The 27,932-nt window shown below is 36.9% G+C and overlaps 2 protein-coding genes across 2 annotated transcripts; both read right to left on the reverse strand.

Annotated features, from left to right (window-relative positions):
* Positions 1-17,270: 17,270 nt before the first annotated feature.
* On the reverse strand, positions 17,271-21,548 carry LOC131602859 (uncharacterized). The gene is made up of 7 exons (XM_058875080.1): positions 21,162-21,548; positions 20,937-21,006; positions 20,677-20,732; positions 20,460-20,535; positions 20,278-20,314; positions 17,727-17,841; positions 17,271-17,595 (listed from the first exon to the last, which is right to left on the reverse strand). Exons 1-7 carry the CDS (start codon positions 21,446-21,448, stop codon positions 17,355-17,357), a joined length of 882 nt encoding a protein of 293 aa, XP_058731063.1. The 5' UTR covers positions 21,449-21,548; the 3' UTR covers positions 17,271-17,354.
* Positions 21,549-23,095: 1,547 nt separating this feature from the next.
* On the reverse strand, positions 23,096-25,802 carry LOC131607613 (zinc finger BED domain-containing protein RICESLEEPER 2-like). The gene is made up of 3 exons (XM_058879591.1): positions 25,545-25,802; positions 23,422-23,758; positions 23,096-23,343 (listed from the first exon to the last, which is right to left on the reverse strand). The coding sequence occupies exons 1-3, from the start codon at positions 25,728-25,730 to the stop codon at positions 23,264-23,266; spliced, it is 603 nt and encodes a 200-aa protein (XP_058735574.1). The 5' UTR covers positions 25,731-25,802; the 3' UTR covers positions 23,096-23,263.
* Between the last annotated feature and the right edge of the window lie 2,130 nt (positions 25,803-27,932).

A 27,932-nucleotide genomic window follows, 5' to 3' on the forward strand; every position in this document is an offset into this window, starting at 1 on the left:
CAGCCCAGCTTTAGTCAGAGTATAGGTGAAACCAGTCCTGCAAATCCTGTCCCTAATGCTGTCTGCATCCCAATTTCCTCTATTCAACCTGGGATGGTACTGACACTCTTCTACCAAAGCAAGAGGGTTATCCAGAAAATCAAAAATAGCCTCTTTGCTAAAATCAATGGCCTTACCTCTCACCCATGTTTTAAACGGGTAAGCTTCAGTACCTGACCAACTGCTCGGAGGCAAGGCATTTGCATAAAACTCTCTGACAATCTCCACCTGATAGAATTGTGGTGGAGTGAACAACTTGTCCCAGCATGTTTCAGACAAAGCAGTCCACGCCCTTTGGAAGAGGCCGTGGTCAATAGGAACCACCGTGCGTTCACTCCACACAACGCGGCTTTCAAGCTCATGGTACCTCGCCTCTTGCTCCGGACCTAGAAACTTCGTCCGATCAAACCTGCCAGCTTGTGAAGAAGATCCCTCACCAGAACCAGTCTTCTTTCTCTTTAAAAAGGGTGCCATTCCTGCACAAATTTAAAATCAAACAAAACACACACAAATTGAAACAAAGTTAGCATAACCTCAATTTTAATAGCCTACATCAATCCACATTCATCATCAATCACAAAACAGACCCTATACAACTTCACAGAATGCATAAAAAAAAATTCAAAATTTAACCCAGGGCGCGACGCGCGCTGAACAGGGCGCGACGCGCGCTCTGCGAAACCCAGAAAATTTCTTCAGAAATATGCAAAACAGAAAAGGAGAACAAGTTTCTCCTCCCTTCTAAAGGTTCCAGCACACAAAATATGCATCAATAACATGTTTTCTACCCTAGTTTTTCACAATTATTCAAAATATTCCTAAATCTAAAAACCTAACTTCTAAAACTATATTAATGGAAATAGAAGGGAATAAGAACAAACCTTTGATGATGATGACAATGGAGAGACGAAAATAGTGAGAGAATGCAAGAATTGAAATGAGCAAGTGTGTGTTGTGTTGTTCTATTCTTGGAACAAAGAGGAAGAAGGGTGGAATGGAGGCAAAGACCTCCAAAACCCTAACTAAACCTCTGCCAGCGAAACCGGGTCGGGCCCAGCATGGGTGGGCCCAAATAAAAATTATTTTTTTTTCAAAAATATACACAGCGCGCGACGCGCGCAGACTCGGCGCGACGCGCCCTCATCTCTGCCAGGAAGGGGTCTTAGGACTCACAAAGCGCGCGACGCGCGCAAATGGGTGCGACGCGCGCTACACCAGAAACAGCAGAAAAACTGCATTGTTTCAGCACGCCCAAAAATACCGGTAGATCGCTTTTGGCTCGACGACAACCTAAAAATCCCACCTGCATAAATAACACAAATACAAGTGAATATATACAACTTGGGGTGCCTCCCAAGAGCGCTTTGTTTAACATCGGTCAGCTCGACGGTCAAAGGCAATCAAGGATCGCCAAACGATAAAACGCAAGTTTCACGATTAAAATCGCTTCCCCGATACACCTTCAACCTCTGACCATTTACTACCCACTCTTGGTTTGATTTTTGGTCCTCTATCACAATAGCCCCTTGGCTTCTCACTTCTTTGACCAAAAACGGTCCGGACCATTTAGACTTCAACTTTCCCGGGAAAAGTCTTAACCGAGAATTGAAGAGTAAAACTAATTGCCCTACCTTAAAGTCCTTCATTCTAACCTTACTATCATGATAGAATTTGGTCTTTTCCTTGTAAATTGAATTGGACTTATAGGCATGCAATCTCATCTCTTCCAACTCATTAAGTTGGATTTTTCTTCTCTCTCCACACAACTTGTGGTCAAAATTCAAAAGCTTTAAGGCCCAATATGCCTTATGCTCTAGTTCTACGGGAAGGTGGCAACTTTTACCATACACCATTTGGAATGGTGTAAGACCGATCGGTGCTTTGAAAGCGGTCTGATACGCCCACAAGGTTTCATCTAACTTCATTGACCAATCCTTCCTAGAGCTAGACACAGTTTTCTCAAGAATTCTCTTAATCTCTCTATTGGTCCTCTCAACTTGCCCATTAGTTTGTGGATGATATGGAGTAGCTACCTTGTGCTTTACTCCATATTGCTCCAACACTTTTTCAAGCGGAGCATTACAAAAATGAGATCCACCATCACTAATTAATACTCTTGGCGAGCCAAACCGCGAAAATATATTTTTCTTCAAAAACTTTATCACGGTCTTACCATCTGCTTTGGGTGAAGCAATCGCTTCCACCCACTTAGACACATAATCAACAGCTACCAAGATGTATTCATTTGACCTTGAGGAAGGGAATGGTCCAACAAAATCAATGCCCCAACAATCGAATACCTCAACTTCTACAATACTTTGGAGGGGCATTTCCTCTCTTTTCCCTATTCCACCAGTTCTTTGACAACTGTCGCATGAGGCAACATGGTGGTAAGCATCTTTGAACAAAGTAGGCCACCAAAATCCCGATTGAAGGACTTTTGTGGCCGTACGCAAACCATTAAAATGACCACCATAAGGCGAATTGTGGCAATGCCACAAAATGCTTTTTGCCTCCTCATCCGCGACACATCTTCTCAAAAGATTGTCACTACTCAACTTAAACAAGTGAGGATCGTCCCAAACATAAAAATTAGCATCGTTTAAAAACTTTTTTCTTTGATTCCAAGTTAGATCCTCCGGTATCCAGCCAGATGCTTTGTGATTAGCCATATCTGCGAACCAGGGTCTAACTTCTTGTACCATGTACAGTTTTTCATCGGGGAATTCTTCCCTCACCTCTTTTTCATTGTTTGTCACCTCGGTATTCACTAACCGAGACAAATGATCCGCAATCAAATTTTCTGTACCTTTCTTATCTTTCACTTCAAGATCGAATTCTTGAAGCAAAAGAATCCACCGAATAAGCCTCTGTTTTGAATCAGGCTTGGTGAGAAGATATTTGATTGCGGCATGATCAGTATAACACACAACTTTAGAACCAATGAGGTAAGGACGAAACTTTTCCAATGCAAATACAATTGCGAGCAATTCTTTTTCTGTGGTGGCATAGTTAACCTGTGCCTCATTTAAAACTTTGCTCGCATAATGTATAGCATGGAATTGTTTGTCCTTCCTTTGGCCTAAGACCGCACCAACCGCATAGTCACTCGCATCGCACATGAGTTCAAACTCAAGCGACCAATTAGGAGCGACAATTATGGGTGTGGTGGTCAAATTTGCTTTAAGTTCTAAGAAAGCTTTTAGACATGATTCATCAAAATTAAATTCCATACCTTTGTTGAGCAAATTACTCAAAGGCTTTGCAACCTTGGAGAAATCCTTGATGAATCTTCTATAGAACCCAGCATGTCCCAAGAAGCTCCTTATGCCTTTCACATTCACCGGAGGGGGAAGTTTTTCAATAACTTCAATTTTTGCCGGATCGACCTCAAGACCCTTTGAAGAAACCTTGTGGCCAAGAACAATCCCATCCGTCACCATGAAAGTGCATTTCTCCCACTTGAGAACCAAATTTGTTTCAATGCATCTCTCCATTACCACATCAAGGTTCTTTAAGCACAAGTCAAATGACGACCCGTACACAGAAAAATCATCCATGAACACCTCAATGCTTTTCTCAATCAAATCAGAGAAGATAGCTTGCATGCACCTTTGAAATGTTGCAGGAGCATTACATAGTCCAAATGGCATTCTTCGGTAAGCGAAAACGCCAAAAGGACATGTAAAAGCAGTTTTCTCGTGGTCCGCCGGATTCACTGATATTTGATTGTATCCCGAATAACCATCCAAGAAACAATAGAAATTTCTTCCGGCTAACCTCTCTAACATTTGATCCATAAAAGGTAATGGAAAGTGATCTTTTCTTGTTGCTTGGTTCAACCTCCTATAATCAATACACATACGCCACCCGGTCACCGCTCTCGAAGGAATCAACTCGTTCTTCTCATTTCTCACAACTGTCAATCCACCCTTCTTAGGAACCACATGCACCGGGCTCACCCATTCGCTATCGGAGATGGGATAAATCATCCCCGCCTCTAATAACTTCACAACCTCTTTTCTAACAACTTCTTTCATGGTTGGATTCAATCGCCTTTGAGGTTGTGCCACGGGCCGAAAATCATCTTCTAACATAATCTTATGCATACAATAGGCCGGACTAATACCCTTCAAGTCGGATAAAACCCATCCTATTGCTTCTTGATTCTTCGTCAACACTTCCTTCAATCGATGCTCTTCCTTGTTAGACAAACCACTATTAATGATAACCGGCTTAGTAGAATTGTCACCGAGAAACACGTATTTCAAGTGAGATGGTAACACATTCAACTCCACCTTTTGCTCTTCAACTTTAGGTTCATCCTTCAACTCTTCAATTTGAGTTTCAAATGGATTCATCTCCTCACAAGCCTCTAAATTTCTCAAGCAATCTTCAATTTCCTTCTCTTGATCTTTGGTGAGAACTTCGAGAGCTTCCATTAAAGTCTTCTCAAGAGGATTCGACAAGTGCATTTGATTCTCCACTTTCATAATAGCCCTTTCGGTAGCATCGATTCTAAAACAATCATCCTCATCATTAGGATGCTTGATGGCTTCAAAGAGATCAAGACATAATTCTTCATCTTGGTACCTTAATTTCATTAAGCCATCATCAATATCGATCATCATTCGGGCCGTCTTCATAAAAGGCCTTCCTAAGATCAATGGAATCTCAGGATCTTCTTCCATGTCTATGACAATAAAATCAACAGGATACCAAAATTTGTCAACCTTGACAAGCAAGTCTTCCGCAACTCCATGAGGATGAGCTGTGGATTTATCTGCTAATGATAACGTCATTCTTGTCGGCTTCAAATCGTTGATTCCTAATCTTCTCACCATAGACAATGGGATCAAATTAATGCTAGAACCGGTATCTACCAAACCTTTGCCTATGTGAACATTTCCAATAGACACCGGTAAGGTTACCCGCCCAGGATCATTTGATTTTATCGGAGTAGTGCGTTGAATTAACGCATTACAACAAGAGCTCACCGTTACTACCTCCGGATCCAAGAATCTTCTCTTCTTAGTGATGATGTCTTTGATGAATTTTGCATACATCGGCATTTGCTCTAATGCTTCGGAAAAAGGGACATTGATTTGCAACTAGCTAAAAATGTCCAAGAACCGAGCATAGTGCTTTGCATCTTCTTTCTTTGACGGACCGGGAGGGTAAGGTAATTTCTTCACTTGTATAGAATCATCCACCTTCTTCTTTCCCTTTTCACTCACACTCAATTTTTTTCTCTCTTTTTCTACAACTTTCTCAAGAGTTTCTTTTTCCACTAATTCTTTCTCTTTCTCATTTTCAACTAAATCACCCTCAACATTTTTTTCTACTTCAATCACCCTATCTTTTTCTTTCTCAACAATTTCCTCCTCAACTATTTCTCCTACACCCATATCAATTTTTCTACCGCTACGAGTTAGAATTGACTTACAATGCTCACGAGGATTTTCTTGTGTAGTAGCCGGAAAAGGACCTTTGTTTTGATCGGCAAGTTGCTTTGACAATTGCCCGACTTGAGTTTCAAGGTTCTTAATTGCGGCATCCGTACTCTTTTGGCTTGCAATTTGCAATTGCATGAATTGGCTAAGAGTGTCCTCGATAGAAAGCTTTGTTTGTTGAGGTTGTTGATTGTAACCGCCTTGATAAGGATTTTGACGATTCGATGGGCCCGCTTCCGGCCTCCATCCTTGTTGATAACCTTGATTACCTCTTTGTTGGTAACCTTGGTTATTGTTGTAAGGTTGTTGTTGTTGTCTTCCACCATATCCTTGATTAGGATTAGACACATAATTCACCTCTTCACCCGGTGGAGGACAAAAACCTGTTTGATGGTCACCCCTACACAATTCACAACACATCACATGTTGATTTTTAGAAGGGCTCCCATTTATCTCTTTGATTTGTTGAGGGAGTTTTGACATTTGTTGAGTGAACAATTCTACTTGTTGTGTCAATAACTTGTTTTGAGCAAGTATTGCATCACTAGTATTCAATTCAAGAACTCCCGGTTTTCTTTGCAATGCACTACGGTTGTGTTGCCCTTGATGATCATTCAAAGCCATTCTATCAATGATAGCAATCGCTTCTGCAGCAGTTTTTGACATCAACGAACCACCCGCGGTAGCATCTAAAAGAGTTTTTGGTTGAGGTTGGAGTCCATTTCTAAAGATATGGATTTGAGACAACTCATCAAACCCATGACCTTTGCACTTTCTAACCATGGACTTGAACCTCTCCCATGCTTCATTGAGAGATTCATTCGAACCTTGAGAGAACACCGCAATAGAAGTTTTCGCTTCCATGAACCTATTGTGAGGAAAGAACCGATCCAAGAACTTCTCTTCTAACTCGTTCCAATTTGTCATGACATTATTAGGTTGATCAAGGTACCATTCCTTAGCTTTTCCAATTAAGGAATGAGGGAAAAGTCTCCTGAACACCTGCTCTTCTTGGTCTTCCGGAGCACCAATTGTTCCGGCAATCTCGTAGAACTTTGTTAGATGAGTAAATGGATCCTCGTGATCTGCCCCTGTGAACGGATTTTGGTATAATAATTGAAGTAACCCCGTCTTCATTTCGGAGTTTCTTCCATTGGCCTGATCACGAGCAAATTGTGCATTGAGACGAGGGCTGTTAACACATGGCCCTCGAGCTGGAGGATCCGCAGCCATTTCTTCCTCAACCAAGTTTTCGACAGGAGTTGAAGAAGAAGATGCCTCTTGTTGCTGTCTTCTTTCCCTAGCTAGTTGTCTCCTCCTACGAGTTTTGCTATTCTCTCTACGAGCAGTCCTCTCAATCTCAGGATCAAAAAGGAGTTGATCTGCAGGTACACGTCCTCGCATAAACTGTAATCTGAAAAACTAACCAAGCAAATTAACAAACACAAGGAAAATAAATTTAGAAACAAGATATTAATTATAAGACTCAATACAAAACAAACTATTGCAATGCTTGCAATATCTAAACAACAATCCCCGGCAACGGCGCCATTTTGTTGAAAGAGTATTGTGGTGTACTTTTCGTTATTATCGTATCCACAGGGATTATTGCGATATCACCGCCGTTCTATAGCCTATTTTGTCTTGAGTTAATGTTACTTTAAATTTGGGTTTGCAAAAGGTCATTCAATTCTTTTAGTAGCAAAGAGTAAATTAATGAAAGTTCTAAGTTAAAGAAAATGTATCAAGATTCGATTTCATCGACCTAAATTTGTATGTCTCCTTATAAATATACGTATATGAACATGGTAACGATCAACATAATTACGTATCGACGCCTATATCGTCCGTGTCCGCAACGATATAGTTAGATTTACCGTATTGTTTAACCGACGATTTCTCCACCGTTTAAACAATACAAATAACGTTTTAAAACCGATACTAAGTAAACATCAAACGCTAAATCCATGTCTGCAATTTATAGTTTGATAGATGATAAAGTTAGATCTAGATACAAATATTGATGTCTCAAACACTTATACCAAAGAAAAAGCTTTAATAAACAAACTAAACCATCTATATTGATCATCACTTGTTCATACACATATATTCACAAGAAAAACCTACAAAAGGCTAGGAAGATTACATCTTATCTTGATACAAAAGAGATTTAGCTATCCATGAAAATGGTAGCTTGCTCAAGAAGTAAAGGATGAAGATCAACAAGCATCAAAGGCGATTAATCGACGATCAAAGCTTCCAATCTTCGATTCTTTGTTTGCTACAGTGCACAAGTGTTCTTTAGCTCTCAAGATCAACCAACCAACACAAAATATCTGAAAACCCCTTTATATAGCATTTCTGAATTCTGTCCAGGGCGCGTCGCGCCCTCCAGCGCGCTTCGCGCCAATACACTTAAGAAATTTAAACCGCCCATGCGCGTGACGCGCGCAACTCTCTGCTTTGAAGCTCCAAAATATCTTGCCCAGGGCGCGACGCGCCCACATCTCCGCGCGACGCGCGCTTACTTCTGCCAGGCACTCTCTTGCAAAGCTCAAAACAAGCTCCAAACTTCCCCAAAATTGGCTAAAACCTACAAAATCATAACTAAAACACATATTAACATAAAATGAAAGCTTAATATTATAAACTATAAATAATTATCTAAAACTTCAGGGAATTGTACGAATATCCGATAAAAACGGTCGAAAGGTGCCATTAATTAAACTAAATATAAACACAATTTGGCACCTAACACTCCCCCACCTAGTGCGCGTAGAGAGTGCCACACGCTGATATATCTGGAGAGATCTACATGTCACCCCTATTTTTATACATAGCATCTTCTTTTTCTTTTATTCCAATTTTGCCTCTGGTAAGTTACAAGCAATTTTCGAAAAAATATTCTGGTACAATATATTAGGGGTGGCAAAACGGGCCCAGCCCGTGGGGAAAGCTCATTTTGTCCGCACTTTTTTGCGGAGCGGGGCAAGGTTTTAGGTCCGCTCTCTTTAATGTGTCCGCCATATTTTTTTGCGGGCATGAGTTTTTCATACAATTTTACTATTTTTAGGCGTAAAAGGTTCAATGCCCGCGGGCTTTCCCCGCCCCGCCTCACTTTTATGCGGGGCGGGGCAATATTTTAGACCCGCACTCTCAAATATGCCCGCCCCGCCCCACCTCGTTTTTCGCGGGCTTTTGCGGGGCAGACATGCCCGTTTGCCACCCCTACAATATACTAGATTTTTCAGTTATACTGAAATTTTCAGTTTTAATAAAATTTCCAATATACCGTAAATTTCAAATTTTTGGGCAGTGCAGGAAATTTCATTAACTAAAATTTTTGATATGTTTCGATATTAGGTTTTTTCAACGGTTGAGATTTTGCCGACACTTTTGGAGGGTCCTGGTTGCACTGACACATATGTGTGGTCTAGAATGCACCACCATTTGTATAAATAGGGGTCTTACTCTTAGGGTTATTGGATAACACATCATTTTATCAAAATGCCTCTTCCTCAGTATTTGATTAAAGTATCTATGTTTTTCAATGGCTGCAACCCTACTATTCAAACAAAGATTCCAGATGACGCCAAATCCTTTGCCACCTTGAAAGAAAATTTGAACAATTTGCTTCCTGATTCAGATAACACAAGGGTGACAAAGATCGAGTTTCGGGAGGACTGGATTGATACAAATGGAAGGGTGAAATACGGCTTAATCGAGTTGAAGAATGATGAAGATGTGAAGGCCATGTGGAAATCATTTCGCCGAAGGATAACTAAAGGTCCGGTCGAATTGGATACGCATATCCAAAGATCCGTTGAAGACATAATGAAGTGTCTCAAAAGCATCCATCACCAAGCGCACCGCTGTCGCCTGATCCCTATGAACTGGTGTGAAAAACGTACCAAAAAATCTGAAGGTGAAACATGGAATTCACATCATCCAAAGTCAATGTCATCTCCCCAAATGAAAGATGGAAGGATGATGTCTACGGGTGTCACCTCTCAACAAAAGCTAATAACAGGAGGCGTCCAACATCGTCAGGGAACATCCAACAAAGTCCATCAGATGGAAGTCCCGAACTATCCTCGTCACCTGCTCAGGCATCGGCCTCTCGGGGAAGTTCTTCAACTTCGGCCCGTGAGAAGCGACCTTCACCACTAGACGCTCCTTTAAAAAAATACAATTAAAACACATTAGTATAAATCAAACTGCGTAATAAAAATTAAGCACTTAAGCAATGTTACATATCTCGCCCTGCCATATTCTATAAACGACATGGTCAACACATCCTATCAACAAGGACCTGTCAGAAGCTCCTCCGGAGAAAGCTCCACCAATGTGTACTGATGGCTCCGTAGATGCACCGGTGGTGGTGTCTGTATCCTGTAACACCCGCTCCTGATTCTCAGCAACCCCCTCCTCAACTCTAGGAACCGGCTCCTCACCAACAGGCACCGGCTCCCGAACAACAGACACAGGCTCTTCAACAATAGGCATCGGCTCCCTAACCTCATGCACCAGCTCCTTAACCTCTGCCACCTCAACCTAAACTATCTGCTCCTCCACAGCAACAGTGGATACTCTACCAGTTTGGCGGCAAGATACACGGAACCCCCTCACCGCCTGCTGCTCCGCCATCCGTTTCTGGTTGGAACCGGTCGATAGAAGACGTCCAACTCGTAACTCTGAGGCATGCGCCTCATCAGCAACTCGAGCAAGAGCATCTGCTCTATCTATGGCTCGTTGTTGGAGCGGTAAAGCGGCAAGCAACAAAAATTTTGGAAAAATTTATCCGGGAATTTATCGTCTCCACAGGGACTAGTGCATTGAACTGCCGTTCAACAGTTTCCGCAATTATGAGTTTGGATTGAATTTGTTAAAGATAAAAAATGGAAAAGTAAATATTAACACAAAAAGAATTCATTCTTTAGAGAGAAGAAACTATCAAGTATTGCATATAATTTACTCTTCACAAACTTAAACTTATGGACCGAATATACTCAACTTGTAACCTATCAATATTACCACATGTCAACAACACAACCCACAAAATTATCTAAGTGATGATCTCTCAGACACCTAAACAACACATGAGAAATCCGAGCTTCCCGTAAATGTCGATCTCTCAGACAAACACAACCACTCAGACGCATTAAGCACTGACATTAAGTGATTATCAACCTAATCCATCTCTACAATTAAGTTAATAGAAAATCATCCTAGATAAGCATTAGAGCCCTACATCTCTATAGCAACTCAAACACATAGCAACAAAGCAACAATTTAAGACAATAATCCATAAAAATATGAAAGCAAGCTTTATATAACATAATAGTCAACAAATATACATGAGATCAAAGTATATACATAACAAAACTCACAAAAGAAACTACAAAGAGAAGAAATGGAGAAAAAACCCAAAAATCTCCCGGTTTGTCGGCTCCGATTGATGAAGGATTCAACCGCGGATCATCCATTTGACAGCTCCAATGTGTTTTCTAGCATCATTCCACTCAAAAAATGCTATTGGATGGATTGGAGCTCTAAAATATCCAACCATCCTTGAATAAATGATTTTCAACAGCTTTATTGCGTTTTCTGTTGACACTGATTCGCCCGGCGACTAAAATGGTTCGCCCGGCGACTCCAGGCAGTAGCAAATCACATTATTGGGCCAGTCGGGCTCACCCGGCGAGCCTAATCCTTCACCCGGCGAGTGACACCAGTAGCAGAAAAATTATGCATTGTTTCGGCCATAACTTGAGAACCGTAACTCCGATTTGCGCCCGGTTCGAAGTGTTAGAAAGCTTATTCAATGCTCTATCTAATAATGAATGAATGGAGACCAAATTGATGATTTTTATCATCCTTATTTTGAGTCTTAACCGTCGAATGAGTTGATTCCGCCGCTCAAAATCGCGCGTTTGAAGTCGTGTCTTCGACACTTTATTGCTCATGGCCCAAATACGCAAGAATACCTACAAAAAGAGTAGAAAACTATCAAAAAGTATAAAAGTGTATGAAAATATATCTATTCACAAAGTATACGTATTTATGCACAAAACGGAGAATTACTCAACGGTATTAACAAAAAGTATCGATAAGTGCCACTATTTACACACACAAAATAACGACTTTCTGGCACTCAACACTCGTCCAACAACAGAACCGTCCTTTACTCTGGTCCTCACTGCAAAGCTTAAAAACATTAAGAAAATAACTTCTTCATTTTTTAAAATATAAAAATACTGGAAATTTTGAAATTTACGGTATACCGGAAATTTCAAAATTCTGGTATAATAATAAGTAAATGAAAATACCGGGAATTTCAAAATTTTCGATAGAAAATACCGGAAACTTACTTGATTTCGCGAAATATCCGGTATGCCCGCGAAATTTCCGGTATCGCCCAAGAATTTGAAATGTTTGGTTCCTCCCGTAGATTTGGAAAAATATGGTAATGAAAAATGCTTGGACATTTTGGTCTTTTCATAGGTTTGAGGGATGTCATGTTTAATTTGGGGGTGGCATGTAGATTTCTCATATATCTGGCACCCTCGTAATATTCGAATTATCTTTGTTAAATTTTTATCATAAAAGAGCGTTCAAAATATCTAATAGTACAATTTAAAAATTTAATATAAATAAAAAAATCAGTAGTGTATTTTAAATATCCGGTATGTATTTTATCGATTTAAAAAAAATCGATGGCAGAAAAAACATATCTGTTTTTTTTAAAACATGGTTTACTGAATATTTTTCAAAATGTTGAAAAATTCGGTAGTGTAAAATCACCAGATTTTTAGAAGGACTTCAAAAAATCCGGTAATGTAATTTTCAACGGTTGAGATTTTGTCAACAGTTTTGTACGATTGTAATTGCACCGACAACTATGTGTGGTACATAATGCATCCAAACTTATATAAATAAGGATCATGTTTGATTAAAAAACAATTTAGAATGTCTCATTATTCTTTCATGGCAGTCATGTACTTCAACAGGGTGAAACTTCTCGCTCTATTGAGATCCAAATTAGATAGTTTGTTGTCTAATATTGGGAATAGAAATTCCACCATATTAAGCCGAAAAATGATGAAGATTTGAAGGTAATCTAAAGAATATATCATCGCAGGCCAACAAGGGGACCTATCGAGTTTGATGCACAATTTCTAGGTCTATCGATGACCTCATAATATGTTGAAACTTCCATAATTATCTAGTAGTGTCTTATTTTTATTATTTATTATTGTTTTGTTAAGTTATGTAACTATTTATGTTAAATTATATTAATTGTAATGTGTTAAGTTATGTTAATCTCACAATAAAATGTTATATAATAATGCAAATGTTTCAGTATTAAAAAAATAATATACAAGTAATAATAATAATAATATAATAATAATAATAATAATAATAATAATGTCTACACAAGCCTCTCACGGATTATGTGTGTTGTCTGCGATGTCAAAGTATAAATCTCACCATATAGGTTTATCAAATTTATGAGGTTATCCATAATGATTGTTATCGTTTGTAAACGATGATGGTCAGTCACACTAGGTGGAGGCGGTGGCTTGTCATGAGAAGGTCCCCTAGCATCGGAAGGTCCAACACCATTTACATGCTCAACCGGTGGGATCATGGGAGGGTGTGATACAGTAAGGTATCATTCTAAGTAAGTAACTATCCACACACTCCACAAGAAACTAAACCTCCAGTGCATGATATGCAATGGCATAGGCAGAGCTAATGACGTGGTTCACAAACCATATATCAATTTCCTCGGATGAAACAACCTGGACTGGTCGTGGTATGTCTTAGACATACCCAAACTGACGCATACACCTCTGAAGTAAGTGTCTAGCCACTAAGATCTTTCATTGCAGATAACTAGAAAAAATAGAAATGTCATCGAACTCCCGATGCACTTTATGGTCTGCGTAGAGTGTCTAGATGATATCGTTTATGGTTAAAGCGTCAATCCTCTTCCTATACTCCAGAAGACAGTCTAGGTGTGCATTCTTGGCATTCCATCTCTTGGTCCGTGTGGAGCCAATTGTGGTAGGAATAATTTTCCTGTCACAAATGGACGAAAAATGCTTGAATATTCTACATTATACAAGAACATATGTAAATCAACAAATGTCATGAATAAGAAATGATAAATTTTTATACTGGAAATAAACTCTTATAATCGGCAAGTTGCCTAGTCTTAAAGACATTCACCTCTCCTAATGCATCATATAGAATAGTCAATGCAGTACACCCTCATGTCTAGTTGACATGGTCAAGGATACTAAACAACCACATGTACCTCACGTTGATATATACATGAAACATATGTGCTAAGATAGTACATCCTGCAAGATGTAGCATGTATACCCTAATGGATTCCTCATACACAGGTTATTGCATCATCTTCATATACCTATCCTAGAGGAAGAAAGACAAAAGTGAACATCCTGCTAGCCTTAAGCTCATCTATCACATCTGCTTTAGTAACCCCTAAATCATGTATAGTACTAATACATGTAAGCTCCTGGTAAATGAGAGGAGCGATGAAGAAACTACCTGGCAAGGTGAGACGGAACAGGGACGAGATAGTATCCAAAGTAATCTTCATCTCACCAAATGGAAGATGAAAAGAAGATGCCTCATCATGCCATCGCTTTATAAAGGCTGACAATAGTGCAACATTGAACATGGTCAACAAACGGTCCACCAATAAAAGGACACTAGAATCATCGACAAACGCCCTAACCTCTTGTGGCATCGGGGCATTTAAGAACTTCTTCAGCTTCACTTTATGGGTACTTAAGGTGAGGAAAACACAAGAAGAGTGGTTAATTATGTTAACTTTTTCTTTCTTTTCTGAAACTCTCTTATTAGATTATGAACCAATGGTCTAGAATCTAATACATAAGTAATATTATGCAGCAGATAAGATAAGATCAGAGTAAGAGAGCCAAGGAAAGAGAGACACAATGTTATATTCTGGTTCCCTCCACAAATCAGGAGTAGTCTAGCCCCTTTGCACTTTCAAGGGGTTTCACTATAACCAAATTTGTTTACAAATGCTTAAGCAAAAACAAGAGACTTCCAATACTTAAGCACACAAGCAAGAGATGTTAACCCTTAAGTAAGAGACTTCTAATACTCAAGCATACAAGAAAGAGACTTTCAGATGCTTAAGCACACAAGACTTCAGATGTGCGAGCACACATGCAAGATACTTCTAACAAACTAACTTACAAATGAGAGATTGTTTAAGAGTTACACTTGATATACAATTAGAGGTGTAAACAAGATACAACACAAAATACTCTTAAAACTTAAGAATTTCTAAGAATGTACATAAGTGTTAAGAAATTATGAGTTAAACTTGTGCTTTTGATTTGACAGAGTAACAATTATTTGTTTGTCAATGGTTCATTGTTTTTTCTTCAAGTCTTTAACTCCTTATATACAGAAACATAAGGGAGACGTTGGAGAAGACTTCTTGCACAAGTGAGTCTTGGAGAAGCTTTGATCAGAGACATTGTGATATTTCTTTAAATGGTTAATGCTTGGAAAAAACACTTTTGAAAATCCTTAGCTTCAAACAGAAATATTTGTTTCATCTTTGTTGTCTTTGAACTTGAATCTTCATGTGATCAGAAGAAGACAAATTGCTTTCTGAGTCTGATAGTGACCTATCAAAGTTTCTTGATCGCTTTAACTGACTTCTAAGTTTAAGTCTTTAGAGTCTGAGTCTTCAGAAGTTTACATCCTCTTCAGAGTTTGGCTCTTTAGAAGTTGACTTTCTTTAGAGTTCGGTCTTCAGAAGTTGACCTCCTTCAGAGTCTGAGTCTTCAAAGTTTGATGCTCAGGTTATGATCCTTCACATTCAGATGTTCAAGCTTTTCTTCAATGTTCAACTTCAGAGTAATATCACAAATTTTTAGTCTATGGTCATGCACACTTGAACATAAGTTAGTATAATTATTCTTTAAATACTTTGTTGTCATCAAAACCTTGGGGATATGGTACAAATCAATTTTTTTTCCAAGAATCTCATCTTTTTTTATGATGACAGACACAAGTAATCAAAAACAATAGTTGTTGATTTAATTAACTAGTTGACTCCAGGATCTGAGGTTTGGAAGCTCTCCTCGAGTGTGATAGTCCTAAGGGTGAGGTTTGTAAGCTCCCTTAAATTCTATCTAGGTTAATTAAACTAAACTTTAAAGCACATATAATTCATCACAATTTAAGCAAAAATTTAACCGTCAGATTTAGTGCTTAAATACTTATTATTTTACTCCCCTTTTGTCATCTACAAAAATATAAAAGAGATAAAAATTTAGTTGTCAGGATCATAAAATGCAATTCAAGTTCAATCTCTGGTTTTAGTTTTTCTGATAAGGATAGTTTAGTTCCTTATAATGGAAGTTTTGATTTCACAAGTGGACAACAGTCCCGTTGGTAGCGGCGCGCCTTATCTTGGCTGAAGTCGTTGGTTTGATTCTGGTTTAAGGCAAAATTTTGGTTTTTTTTTTTTTAGAATTTTGAAGACATTGGTGACATGTCAGATGCCACGCATGTAAACATAAATGCCGTTTGTAAGAATTAAACGGAAAGAACTTTAATTTGTTTGAAGGCATAAAGATCTACATTGGTCTTTTTAAAAATTGAGGAACCAAAATAGATCCCGAGTTAAAGATAAGAGACAAAAAGGATATTTTACCAAAAAATTATTATTATTATTATTATTATTATTACAGGGAATATAAAAGATAAGTGTAATTAGTTTGTAATAGTAAGATATTTTTTTCTTTAAAGGAGCTTAAATTGTCACTTACATAAATCTCCAATTGAAATATGAGCAGCACCCATAGGTGATTATTGCAATCTTAGTTGTAAATGTACCCTTTACATCATTAAATATAACTCACGTCTCCCTCCAAATCATATTATATTATGTGGGTACTGCACAGCCTTGCAGTTGAGCACCATCAAGGAGATAGAACCAATCAGGGAGGCATATGGAGACAGCAAATAAGCAGACAACCTCCAATCTACTTGGGGCACAAGCCGAATTAGGTTGAGATGTGACGAGCTGGGTGGTTGTTAAGAAGGGATGAGGGTTATTATGCAACAGAAAGCCCGGATAAAAATGAAGGCCCTCACTCTAGTGAAATATCCAACAATGAGCCAGTGACATAGCAACTACTAATTAGTAGCATAGCAACTGCCCAATTTCATTTACCAGGTGAGCAGCGGTATTCTGATTTTGAGCAAAAACACAAAACCAATAGAATAGAATCTCTACATCACACAGTTAAACAGAGTTTACATCAACAGGACTGCGGGATGCTATTGAATATCCATACCCAAAAAATAACATGAACATGCACCTAACATGAACATGAACTAGTGAAGAAGTGTCTGATCACACAAAACAGTTACAAATTCCACCAGTAAGGATACCGTCACTAAAATGACACTCAAACACAGATTATATAAATCACAAATCATAATAAAATACACTATGCATGTAAATCACAAATCATAATAAAATACACCGGAACAGGGAAAGACTGTCGAAGGTGCAATGCACTTTATGCCACAACTTGGAAAATTGAGAGTTTGAGCCATAACCTAGTCAAGTTGACCATCTTAGAAACTATGAGTAACTAAGGCTTAAGGGGAGCTCCCCCCACCAGAAAAGACTATACTATTCATGTGACTTTTTTTTTGTTCAGAATTCTCTTTATACGCATAAATGTATTGAAGGTTCAATATGAATTTTTTGTATTAAATATAAGAGAAAACAATTATAAACTATGTAATTTTATATTTTATATGTATATATCAAAGTTCATCATGTATTTGTTGCTCTAAAGGAGCCTGTATATTATGAACATGATCAACTCTAACTTGATGAAGATTCATGTCCTCTGCTATAGCTTGTGGTCTTTGCTCTGCTTGTCCCATCATACCAGCCTTTATGGCCCCGGTAACCTTTCTCTGCAAGGTAAGTATTCCAATTCGCTTGGAAACAACATAAAGAACGGCAAGGGAGAACAATAGAAAACCAACTCCAAGTATCACCCTGTTCATGTACAAGTTGATTGTTAGGATTAAAAAAGACCAAATGAGTGAGTGTACAATAAAAAAGGACAACCTCGTGCCACCAAACTCCGGTCATGGCGAGATTCAGGAAAGAATCGATTTTTTCCATACCTGTCTATGATATCTTGACGTTGCATTGTTGAGAGAAGATTTCTAGTTCTCATCAACAAAGAGCGGTGCCCTTTATATTCACTTTCAGCCTTTGTTAGTACTCCTGTTGATTCATCTATATATCCAAGCAATTTGCAAAACAAATAAGGGAGAGTACAATTATTTCATACTCCTCATAATCATAATCATAATCATAATCATAATCATATTGATGAAACCAATATCAGCACCTCAATTGATCAGTCAATAGTAATATAATTTAACTAAAATCTCAACAAGCATACCAGCAGAAATAGTGAATAACAAACATTTTTACATTACACAAAAAGGAGATTTTAGGTGTCATGGGATTGGTTAACTACATTAAATGTGTATGGTTTGGTCCTACATGTTTAATCGCAATTTTAACAAGAACTAGGACAGAATAGAAGGTACAAGATGAAGATTTGTTCATGGGTATTTGGAGAGGATGGACTATACACGGCCAAGATTAGCTTCTAATGTATATCTCTCTCTCTCTCCCTTTCAATCCCTCGATCTCAGGTCAACTATCCTAAGTACTAAACAGCAGTTAGTCTGTTCTGTTTACAATGCCTAAACTAGTTCAGAAGCTAAGACGTAAAAAAATGTTCCTTGAATGCTGATGCAGTCTTCCCGATGTTCTCACAATCAAGTAGTAAACTGTAAACCCATTTGATCAAAGCTCTGATTACCATAAGGAGTTTAATTACAACGGGCAGAGGCTGGGGTGGCTGTCGTGTCACTGTTTCTGTAGTAAATAAACATTAAATACTGGAAGGATTATGGCTGAGATCTGACTACTCCAGCTTGTATGCAATCTGTTCCACCCTCTCCAGGACTTGATAATGGTGGCTTAGTTTTTTATTGGGTTGCTTAGCCAACAACCTAAGTTTCCAAGAATGTAGCTAGAGAAAAACTCAACTTTCCTATCCCACTGCCCTCTTATATCTGTTGCATGGGCTCTCAACTGATCTTTGAAAATTGATTACATTTCTTCTAAACCCTGCAAATAATTCATCTCTCTATTATGTCAACTGATTCACCTCAATCTTAGACGGAATAGTTGTAAACTTCAAGTTCTGCATAGTAATTAGGGTTGAACCAAAATACAGCCCAACTTTTTCAGTCAGACCAATGCTTCAGCCTAATAATTTATTCGAAGAAAAGATTTGATAATTTTGTTTCTAGAGAATAGGTACATTGAAAAGTGTACTGACACGCGGTTACATCATCGCCAGAAAATAAAGAGATTTCTAACTTTACAGGAGCTAGATCATTTCCCTTCTATTTCGACTGGCTTCTCTTTTGTCACCAAATTTCTGAACCTTTCTCCTTGACCTGAACATCCACTCACCAATAGAGTATGGTTCTCCTTCATGTCCTCCAATTTATTGGATCTTGCATCTTGCAATTCACGCTTCCTCTCTTGCATTTTTCTTTTGCAATTCCAAGCTTCTATTGTCCTCTCCAATGACTCAAATCACGGTTCTATTTTTGCACAGATAATGCATTTCCCTCAATGATCTGCCTACAGCTCTTGGATAGACCTCGGATACTAGTGGATAAGAACTAGAACAGAAAGATGGTAAATTGTATGTTATTGATGGACCTTAATTCTCAAAGCACATACAAATTGGGTATCCAAACTAAGACAGTAAAAGATACAAAATGACAGATTAGTCCTTGGATAACACATCCAAACAGGCCACCCTACGAAGTTGAGGCCCAAAAAGTGGCAGGGGATAGAAATTTCATTGAACAGTTTAACCATACAACACTCATATCACATCAAGCGAGTTTTAAATACTAAAGATCAAGAACTTAATCGATTTCAACAGATCTTGGTTTAAGTCAACTCTCTTAATATATTAGTAGACATTTTATTTTCAGTGCACCATTGTTGTTAAATGGCGGGATGGATGTCAATTGTGACCACGAGAGAAATCACACTGATATCAATATAAGAAAGAGGAAGAAAACAACAAGATATGGGAAATACACACCAGGCCAACTATTAAATCCTAATAATCCATATTACACTGTACTTACTTTTTCACCTCTGCCATCTACAGAAAACTCGGTTTTCTCAGAGATATCCTTTCACTGGCAAACTGCATTCTCTTATTTTATCTTCCTCCATTTCTTATAGTTTCCCATTTTCCAAATCTCTCCTTTCCTTTCACTTCCTCATGTTCTGTATATCCCTCTATATCCCTCTGTTTATTTCTCATTTTCTTTTTCTCTATTCCTCTGTTTATAAAACTTTGACAGAGAGCAGCCTAAAGCTATAAATGTCACAGCTTCTGGCTAACTCGAAACTCAGTCCTACCAACATAGCCTTCTTTTTTTTCCAATCCGCTTATATAGCCCAGCTTATAATTATTTTATGCATTTTTCTTTGTATAGATATAAATTTCATATTCGCCAGAAGATAATACATAGTGTATGCCTATATAAATTAAAAACTAGATGTAGAAAGATAAAACAAACATCATTAACATACAGGAGAGAAGGAGAAAAATATACCTACCAAGAGTCATGAGTGTGCTTGTGTTTCTTTCAACTTCCTGATTAACACATAGATACAATGAGTACGCTAATTAATCCATTATACATGGGTCTTATTTTATGAAGGCAAAAGCATTTATGAATTAATGATGGAGAAAAATATTACAATACAAAGCATGATCAATACCTAACCTAACCACTAACCTGAACCATCAACTGACGAGTACGGCGTAGGCTTTCTGTGATGCTCTCTGCTGCAGAGGTCATTCCAGCTTTTGTCCTGGACGAAGAAGACAGATTTGAGAATTAAAATGCTTCATCCCAGTATCATGCCAAGTCCCAAATAAAATTTGCAATGAAATGGCACTTAAAAACAAATAAAACAGGTAGAAAAACAAGTTAAGCAAGTTGAATGACATACTGCAAATTGCGTCTGCGGACTGTGGACTCTTCTCCACCGCCTAGAAGTAGTTCTCTCTGCATCATATAGAAACATAACCAGTGTCACATTGCACTCTCCAACCCATCATCAATCAATATAGACAAACACAAACCATACACATCCACAACTAGAATATAACTAATAGGTTCACATTCGATGATTAGAAGATGAAGTCCCAATAACCAGAAAAGTATTTAACCAAAAATGAACAACAAAGTGTTTAGGTTAAATTATATTGCCTCCTCCTGCGCAGTTTTCCTTAAGTTAGCCTTGGCTTGTAGATTAGCATTCCTCAAACTCGTCCGCAAACTGTTCAAAACACACAAACAAAACGCAACTCATGACTGTTCAATATGATCACTTAATTTGAAAATTTTCAATCACATTAACCTCAGTCACACATTTTCAATTCACTTTTTTGCAATTCAATAAAAACCAAGCAAAGAAAGAGAGAGGGCTATTACTTTTGAGTTAGGGTTTTCCATGATTGAAGCAATTCAGTGGCGGAATCAACCTCTTGTTGAGTAGGCAACTGTGGAGCGAGAAGATCAAGGTTGAAATGCAAAGAAGAAAGAAGTGATAAACCATCCTGAGCAATACCATTCAATCTAGCGAGTGAATTATTTTCGTCCGCTTTGGATCTTCCTGATTTGCCGTAGTCTCCAATTGCCTTAATGTGATCTTGTGTTTTGTTGTAAGCTTCATTCCACTCCTTCTTCATTTTTTCCACCTCTTCCACAACCTTGTCCATTTCTCACAATGGAACAAAATTGATCCAGATGATAATAGAAATGGAGAGAGATTGAAATTGAAATCAAGTGAGAATATAAGGGGTGTAAGTGGGTTGGGTTGTATCGAGTTTCGTCTAACATGTTATCTAATTTGTTCAAATTTTAATAGGTTGGGTTCGCCATTCAACCCACAATTTCATTATCAAAATCAACCGAACCGACTCGTTTATTTATGGGTTAGATTGAGTTGGATTCGTGGGTCGTGTTCAAATTAAAAAATAATTTTTTTCATCCGAGCATGACTCATCAAGAGGTCTCCCAGAGCATAGGACTTTCCGAGCACGCTGGGCGTCCGTCCCCGCCTATGGCTAGTTCCCCTTGCTCGGTTAACCAAGACTTTTTTTTCACTATTTCCTATATTCTGGGTCTGAAAATCACGCTCATACCCACAAAAATAGGACGACCTAGTCCACCCCCAAAGAGAACATTATAAATAGCCCTCTACACCTGGAGGGCAAGGTAATCCAAACTTTGCACAAAATTTTATACTTGTTATTGTACCTTTGTTCTCTTTCTTACTTTGGCATCGGGTATCTTACAGGTACAACCTCTTTTTTCCTCAACCATCACTGAAGATCAAGTCGTCGTTGCTGGCCATCTGTTCCTGCTCATCCCGAACACAAACCTAATCATTAAGGTTTGATAGACTTGACTATTCGATGATGGCAAACAAAGGAAAATAACTAAAGCACCATTTCAACCTACTCAAGCAAGTGTCCACAAAAGAGAAAGCAAAAGGGCTTTATCATAAACTTGCAAGGCTAAAACACACACACACGCACTAAGGATTTTTAAACAATACTTTGCCAAAAGAAAATATTTTGAAAACAATCTGAAATTTGTGCATGATGAATTAGGAGCGGTCAAAATAGTCATAGGTGAGTTTTAACTTTTATAATCGATTAGAGCATTTGTCTAATCGGTTAGAAATTAGCAAACTTGAGGCCTAAGCTATTTAAAATTAAAGCACATTTATTTTGTATAACAGATAGATATCTTAACCTTCCTTTTTGAGAACTTACAAGCGATTATTTCAACCATCTAATCGATTATGAATATCCTCTAACCGATTATACTGTCTTGACGCACAAGATTTTGAAATTCCTTTTTGAGCCAACCTCAAACCTAGAGGTGTCAATTTAAGGGGCCAATTAATTTGGGCACTAGCCCCTATAATAAGAGGGCCTAAAATAAAATTAAAATAGTAAGCCCTCAAATACATAGGGCCCAATGTTAGAAGGCCCCAAAATTTGAAAGAGAGCTATAAGGCCCCAAATAAAATGAAAAACTTAATTTTTAAAAATATAATAAAATCAAATAAATAAATAAATTTCAAATAAAAAATTTTAAAAATATGTTTAAAATTTTAAAAAAAACAAACCACTTGTTAAATTATTTTTTTAAAAAAATTTTAACAAAAAATAAATTAAAAATTCTGTTAAAAAATTAAAAAAAAAAGTTTTTCCAAAAAAAACTTCAAATATATATATATATATATATATATATATATATATATATATATATATATATTAGGACTTTATATTTTTTCTTCAAACATAAGCAACCATATTATGTATCTCAATTCATAAATAATATTCTGTAAAGATATGTTTTCAAAAAGAAAAAATGTATATGGCACTAAAATATCAATTAAAGACATGAAAATATCAATTCAATGTATCTCCATTACAATCCATAAACATATTAGTTAAAGGCATAAAAATATCAATTCAACAAACTCATTAAAGTATATGCACTAAAATTAATTCTCCACTTCAATCTTGCAATCCAAATCTATGTTGAGTCATTGTCATCTCGGTATTGCATTCATCCTTAGTGTTGATATCTTCCTCATCTTAAAAACAAAACAACGACATGAGTATATCACAAATATGAACAAATAAAAATAAATAAAAATACAAAGTATTATTACCATTCATATTTTCAGAAAATCCATACAACCAGCTCCAAGTACAAATCAACATTTGGATATGTTCTGGAAGAGTAGAACTTATGTATTTGGTAAGAACACGTCCACCAATACTAAAAGAAGACTCAGATGCTACAGTCGTGATAGGAATGCTAAGCACAGCACGTGCCATTATAGAGAGTATTGGAAACTTTTTCTCATTTAACTTCCGATAAAGAAGTACATCAAAATCTTCAGAGTGTTCTTCATCCAGCTCCATCAATTCATCGTCAAAGTATATATCTAACTCACTCTTTTCAGGAACAAACCTACTCTCAATCGAGTTCCATGTTTTAAAATCCTGCAAGATATATATGAACGGTTAGAAACTAAGATTAAAGAAATAACTTTCTAATATAGACTACTCAAATGTGAATGTAGACAACTTTATAATACTTACAATACTAATTCACTCTAGGTAAATAATCTTGAACAATAATTGAGCATAAATGCAAAGTTTATATAACATGGATCAGCTCAAACATAATTATGTAATGAAAAAGAACACTAGATCACAAAATACTAATAAGTGCCATGAATGAAGCCATGACTATAGTTGAAGTTTTCTTCATCCAAAAAAATCTTTGACCATTCAAATGCTGTGTAGAGGAGTACTAACTACTATTTATTGCATCATGTGATTTTCTCTAGACTAGTACTTTTCAAGATGTGCCATCACAGAAGCATATTTACACACTGAAATGAACATGTGATGCAAATTATAATATTGCAGTTAATCAACAAGAATCAAATTCTTACTCATAGACTAGTAGTATTCTGCTTTCATTTATTAAAGGTTATGAGCAATAAAGGAAAATATATATTTTGTAACTATATGTTACTATATGAATAATATAAGAGAGTAACGTGCTTCTGTCTGTTTTAAAATGGAAAAACAGGAAAAAGAATGCGCTTATTGCGGTTGGAAGCATTAGATATAAAACAAACACAAGAGTCAAACAAACAATTCTAGAACATTAACAGCAAGCCAAAGATTATACTATTAACTAATTGGAATCATGGAAAGACAAGAGAATAATTTATCATTATAAACCAAAAAAAGAAAACCATACATACAATTCATACCTTCACATTTTCTACACATCAAACCATGCACAATAAGGTTAATAACAAGAAATCTATACACACATTCCAAAATAGAACCATAGAGAATATCATACTTTACCCTACAAAACAGCCCCATCTATTTTCTTGGAGTGCCACCATTTTACTGGTAACTTCATTATCAACTTTTTCGGTTGATGAAAATGGAATTCTTTTCTATTACTAAAATCAGTGGATATAGAAAACAAAGAAGATTTTGAAGACCCTTGTTCTGTTTTCTCATTGTGAGAATCATCATCATCATTATCATGGTTAATATTATCATATCCATCATCATCATCGTAACAATCTCAAAGCATTTTGTTCTTTTCCGCGGTTTCCCACACAACAGAAAGAAGATAACTTATGAAAGAATTATATCCTAACATTTCAAAAAATTACCAAGACAACAAAACAAACAGAAGTTACATTTGTCACAAAATAAAATTCAACTTCTAATCTATCATTGTCTATAATAGAGTCATCGCCTTAAAGAAAACTTCACGCTGCATTTTCACGTCTATTGACACAGTACTTGAATTGTTTGCTTAAATTCAGGACACAAACTACAAAGTAACTAATGGTTCAAAGGTGCTCTATTTCCTGCAACTCTAAATTTAGGACACAAGCTATATAATAACTTCACTGTGTCTCTTTACAAGGACAACACACATATTACAACTCAAAATTTTAAGCAAACACGTCACATTGCTAAGAAGCAGATTCAAATAACAAAATGTTTATAAATCAAACATGATAAAGCTATTGAGGCATTTTCACAAACAGATTGTGAATGCACATATTAAGCAATATTATAAATATAAAGGATGACCCATGTGAATTCAAATAAGATGAAAAAGAATTCATTTATAATCCCATTGATTCATTCCTATAACATGAAAATTTAACATCAAATGAGATGAAAAATGAAAGTTGATTTTAGGAAAACTAGAGATTAAAGAGAAATGGAGATAGAAGAATACCTTTGTTTTGTAATGGAGAAAATTCGACGGCGGCGCAATGGCTTGACGGTGGCGGTGGCGGTGCTGGCGAAGCTTTGCTGATCGGAAAAATATACAGTCTTGTGCTTTTGTGCTACAGGAAAATGAAGTTTCTATGAATTTTTGGAATAAAATAAGGCCCTTCAATGGGGCCAAAAAATAATGCATTATACAAAGGGCCTAAAATTTTAGGGCCCAAAATAAATCTCAATAATTAGGGGCTCAATATAATAGGGCCTTAATGGGGTCAAACAATTAGGGCTTTTGAATATAGGGCTTGTTTGACAGCTCTACTCAAACCTATAAATAGAGGTTCCTTTTGTCATTTCAAATCATCAAGATTCGTGTTTTAACACAACTCTCACACTCTCTAAAGTTTTTTTTTTTTTAATTTCCTCTCGCTAAGGTTTTAGCCTAAGTGCTTTTGTGAGATAAGTCCTTTTCTGAGTGAGGATACTTTTGTAATTCTAGAACGGGTAGAATTGTAAAATTCACCAAAGAAATATTTTGTATACACCTTGGTTGAATACTTTCAATTTAGGAGTTATTTGTGGTTAGAAGCTAACCCTAATAAAAGCTTTAGTTTGGGAATTGTGTGATCAAATCCTATGATAGGTTGAAGGTTGGCCTGTTATTAAAATCTTCATTGGTTCTTAGTCAGCCCGACATTAAAACTAATATAGGTTGAAGTTCAGTCCGATATTAAAAGCTTCATAGGTTCGAGATTTGTCTGATGTTAAAATCTCATATGTTTTTAGTTAGCTTATAAAACCAAGGTTTTGAGCTCAAGGTTTAAGGAAATTTGAAGACGTACATCTCCAAGGTTCTTGTTCATGGAAAGAGGACTTTCCTCTTCAATCCACCATTGAGAAGGAATATTAACCGCTTCACTCTCAAATATATTTTAAGGAAGAGACGCAAACGCCCACATTCTTCGTTTTCTATCATTTGGTTGAAGATCAACCATCATTTCCTTGTATAAAGGGGTTCGTGAGTCTTTCCTACTAAAAATTCTCAAAGTATTATTAGAAACTCTAGAGATCAATTCTTGGAAAGAGGATTAGGTCTATTTATTTATGAGTGAACCTCTATAACTTTTGGTATTCTTATTTTTCCCTTAAACTCTTAATTTTCTACCATTCATTTATGCCATTTACTTTCTGCTGCAAAATGTTTTTGAACTTTGATTTGATTTTCCAAAAGTTTTCAAAACCATGTTTCTCCAAATCACACGTTTTACCTCGTCTTGTGTGTGAAGTCTTAAGTCCAACAATGTAGGTAGCGTGGTAAGAGGTTTTGAGAGTGTGCACAGGGGGGTTTGGCCTAGGGGAGGTGAATGCGGGGGGTAAATCCATCTTGGATTTTTTGTGCCAACTTTGGATCTTACTATAACAAATACATGGTTTAGGAAAAGAAATGAACATCTTATCACATATAAAAGTGTGGTGACATGTTCTCAGATAGATTTATTCCTTATCAAGAAGTTTGATAGGAAGATTTTCTTTAACTGTAAAATTATTTCGGGAGAGATCTTGACTACCTAACATAAAGTTTTGATTATGGAAGTAAGAATTAAAGGGAGGGAAAAGAGAATAAATTATACAGTAGCGCCACATATCAAGTGGTAGAGTTTGAGGGATGAAAACAAGGAATATTTCAACACAATATATTGGAGGGAGTGTTTAGACAACCACAAGGAAGAATTAATGATACGTAGAACAAGATGGTCCAAGAGATTATAAAAGGGACTAAAGATAAGTTGGGTGAACCAAGAGGTTTTGGACCTAGAGGTAAAGAATCATGGTGGTGGATTGAAAGTGTCCATAGTAAAGTTAAAGTAAAAAAGACTGTCTTAAAGAGTGGTCTAGGTGTAAAAAAATCTTAAACTTGGGAAAATTACAAGAAAGCTAAGAATGAAACCAAGAAGGCGGTGAGTGAAGCAAGAATCCAAACTTTTGATAGATTATACAAATGTCTAGGAACCAAGGAGGGAGAAAAATCTATATATAGGCTTGATAAGGGAAGAGAAAGAAAGAATAGATATTTGGATCAAGTGAAGTGTGTTAAGGATGAAGAAGGCAAAGTCTTAGTTTAGGAAAAATATATTAAAGATAGGTAGAAGACGTATTTCTACAAATTATTTAATGAAGGATATGATATCTCCTCGGACTCAAGTAGACTCGACATTAGAGAAGAGGATTAGAACTATAATTACTATTATCAGATTCAGAAACAAGAGGTAAAAAGAAACGTTGAAAAGAATGAGTAGCAATAAGGAGGTTGGGTGAGAGTGTGAGACAACATACCTATTGAAGTGTGGAAATTCTTAGAGATAGAAGTATCGAGTGGCTCACCAAACTCTTTAATAAA

Source organism: Vicia villosa, linkage group LG5 (assembly GCF_029867415.1).
Source record: "Vicia villosa cultivar HV-30 ecotype Madison, WI linkage group LG5, Vvil1.0, whole genome shotgun sequence".
NCBI classification, from domain to species: domain Eukaryota; kingdom Viridiplantae; phylum Streptophyta; class Magnoliopsida; order Fabales; family Fabaceae; genus Vicia; species Vicia villosa.

What these genes read in the sequence shown, in the direction of transcription:
- LOC131602859 (XM_058875080.1), bottom strand. Translation starts at nt 21,448, where the DNA reads ATGGACAAGGTTGTGGAAGAGGTGGAAAAAATGAAGAAGGAGTGGAAT. An exon ending in TGGAAAACCCTAACTCAAAA is followed by an intron (nt 21,007 to 21,161) that starts GTAATAGCCCTC and finishes TGTTTTGAACAG; the next exon opens with TTTGCGGACGAGTTTGAGGA. An exon ending in GTCCGCAGACGCAATTTGCA is followed by an intron (nt 20,536 to 20,676) that starts GTATGTCATTCA and finishes TTCTTCGTCCAG; the next exon opens with GACAAAAGCTGGAATGACCT.
- LOC131607613 (XM_058879591.1), bottom strand. Translation starts at nt 25,730, where the DNA reads ATGCATTATTTTTTGGCCCCATTGAAGGGCCTTATTTTATTCCAAAAA. An exon ending in TTCTCCATTACAAAACAAAG is followed by an intron (nt 23,759 to 25,544) that starts GTATTCTTCTAT and finishes TATATCTTGCAG; the next exon opens with GATTTTAAAACATGGAACTC. An exon ending in ATTTTCTGAAAATATGAATG is followed by an intron (nt 23,344 to 23,421) that starts GTAATAATACTT and finishes TTTGTTTTTAAG; the next exon opens with ATGAGGAAGATATCAACACT.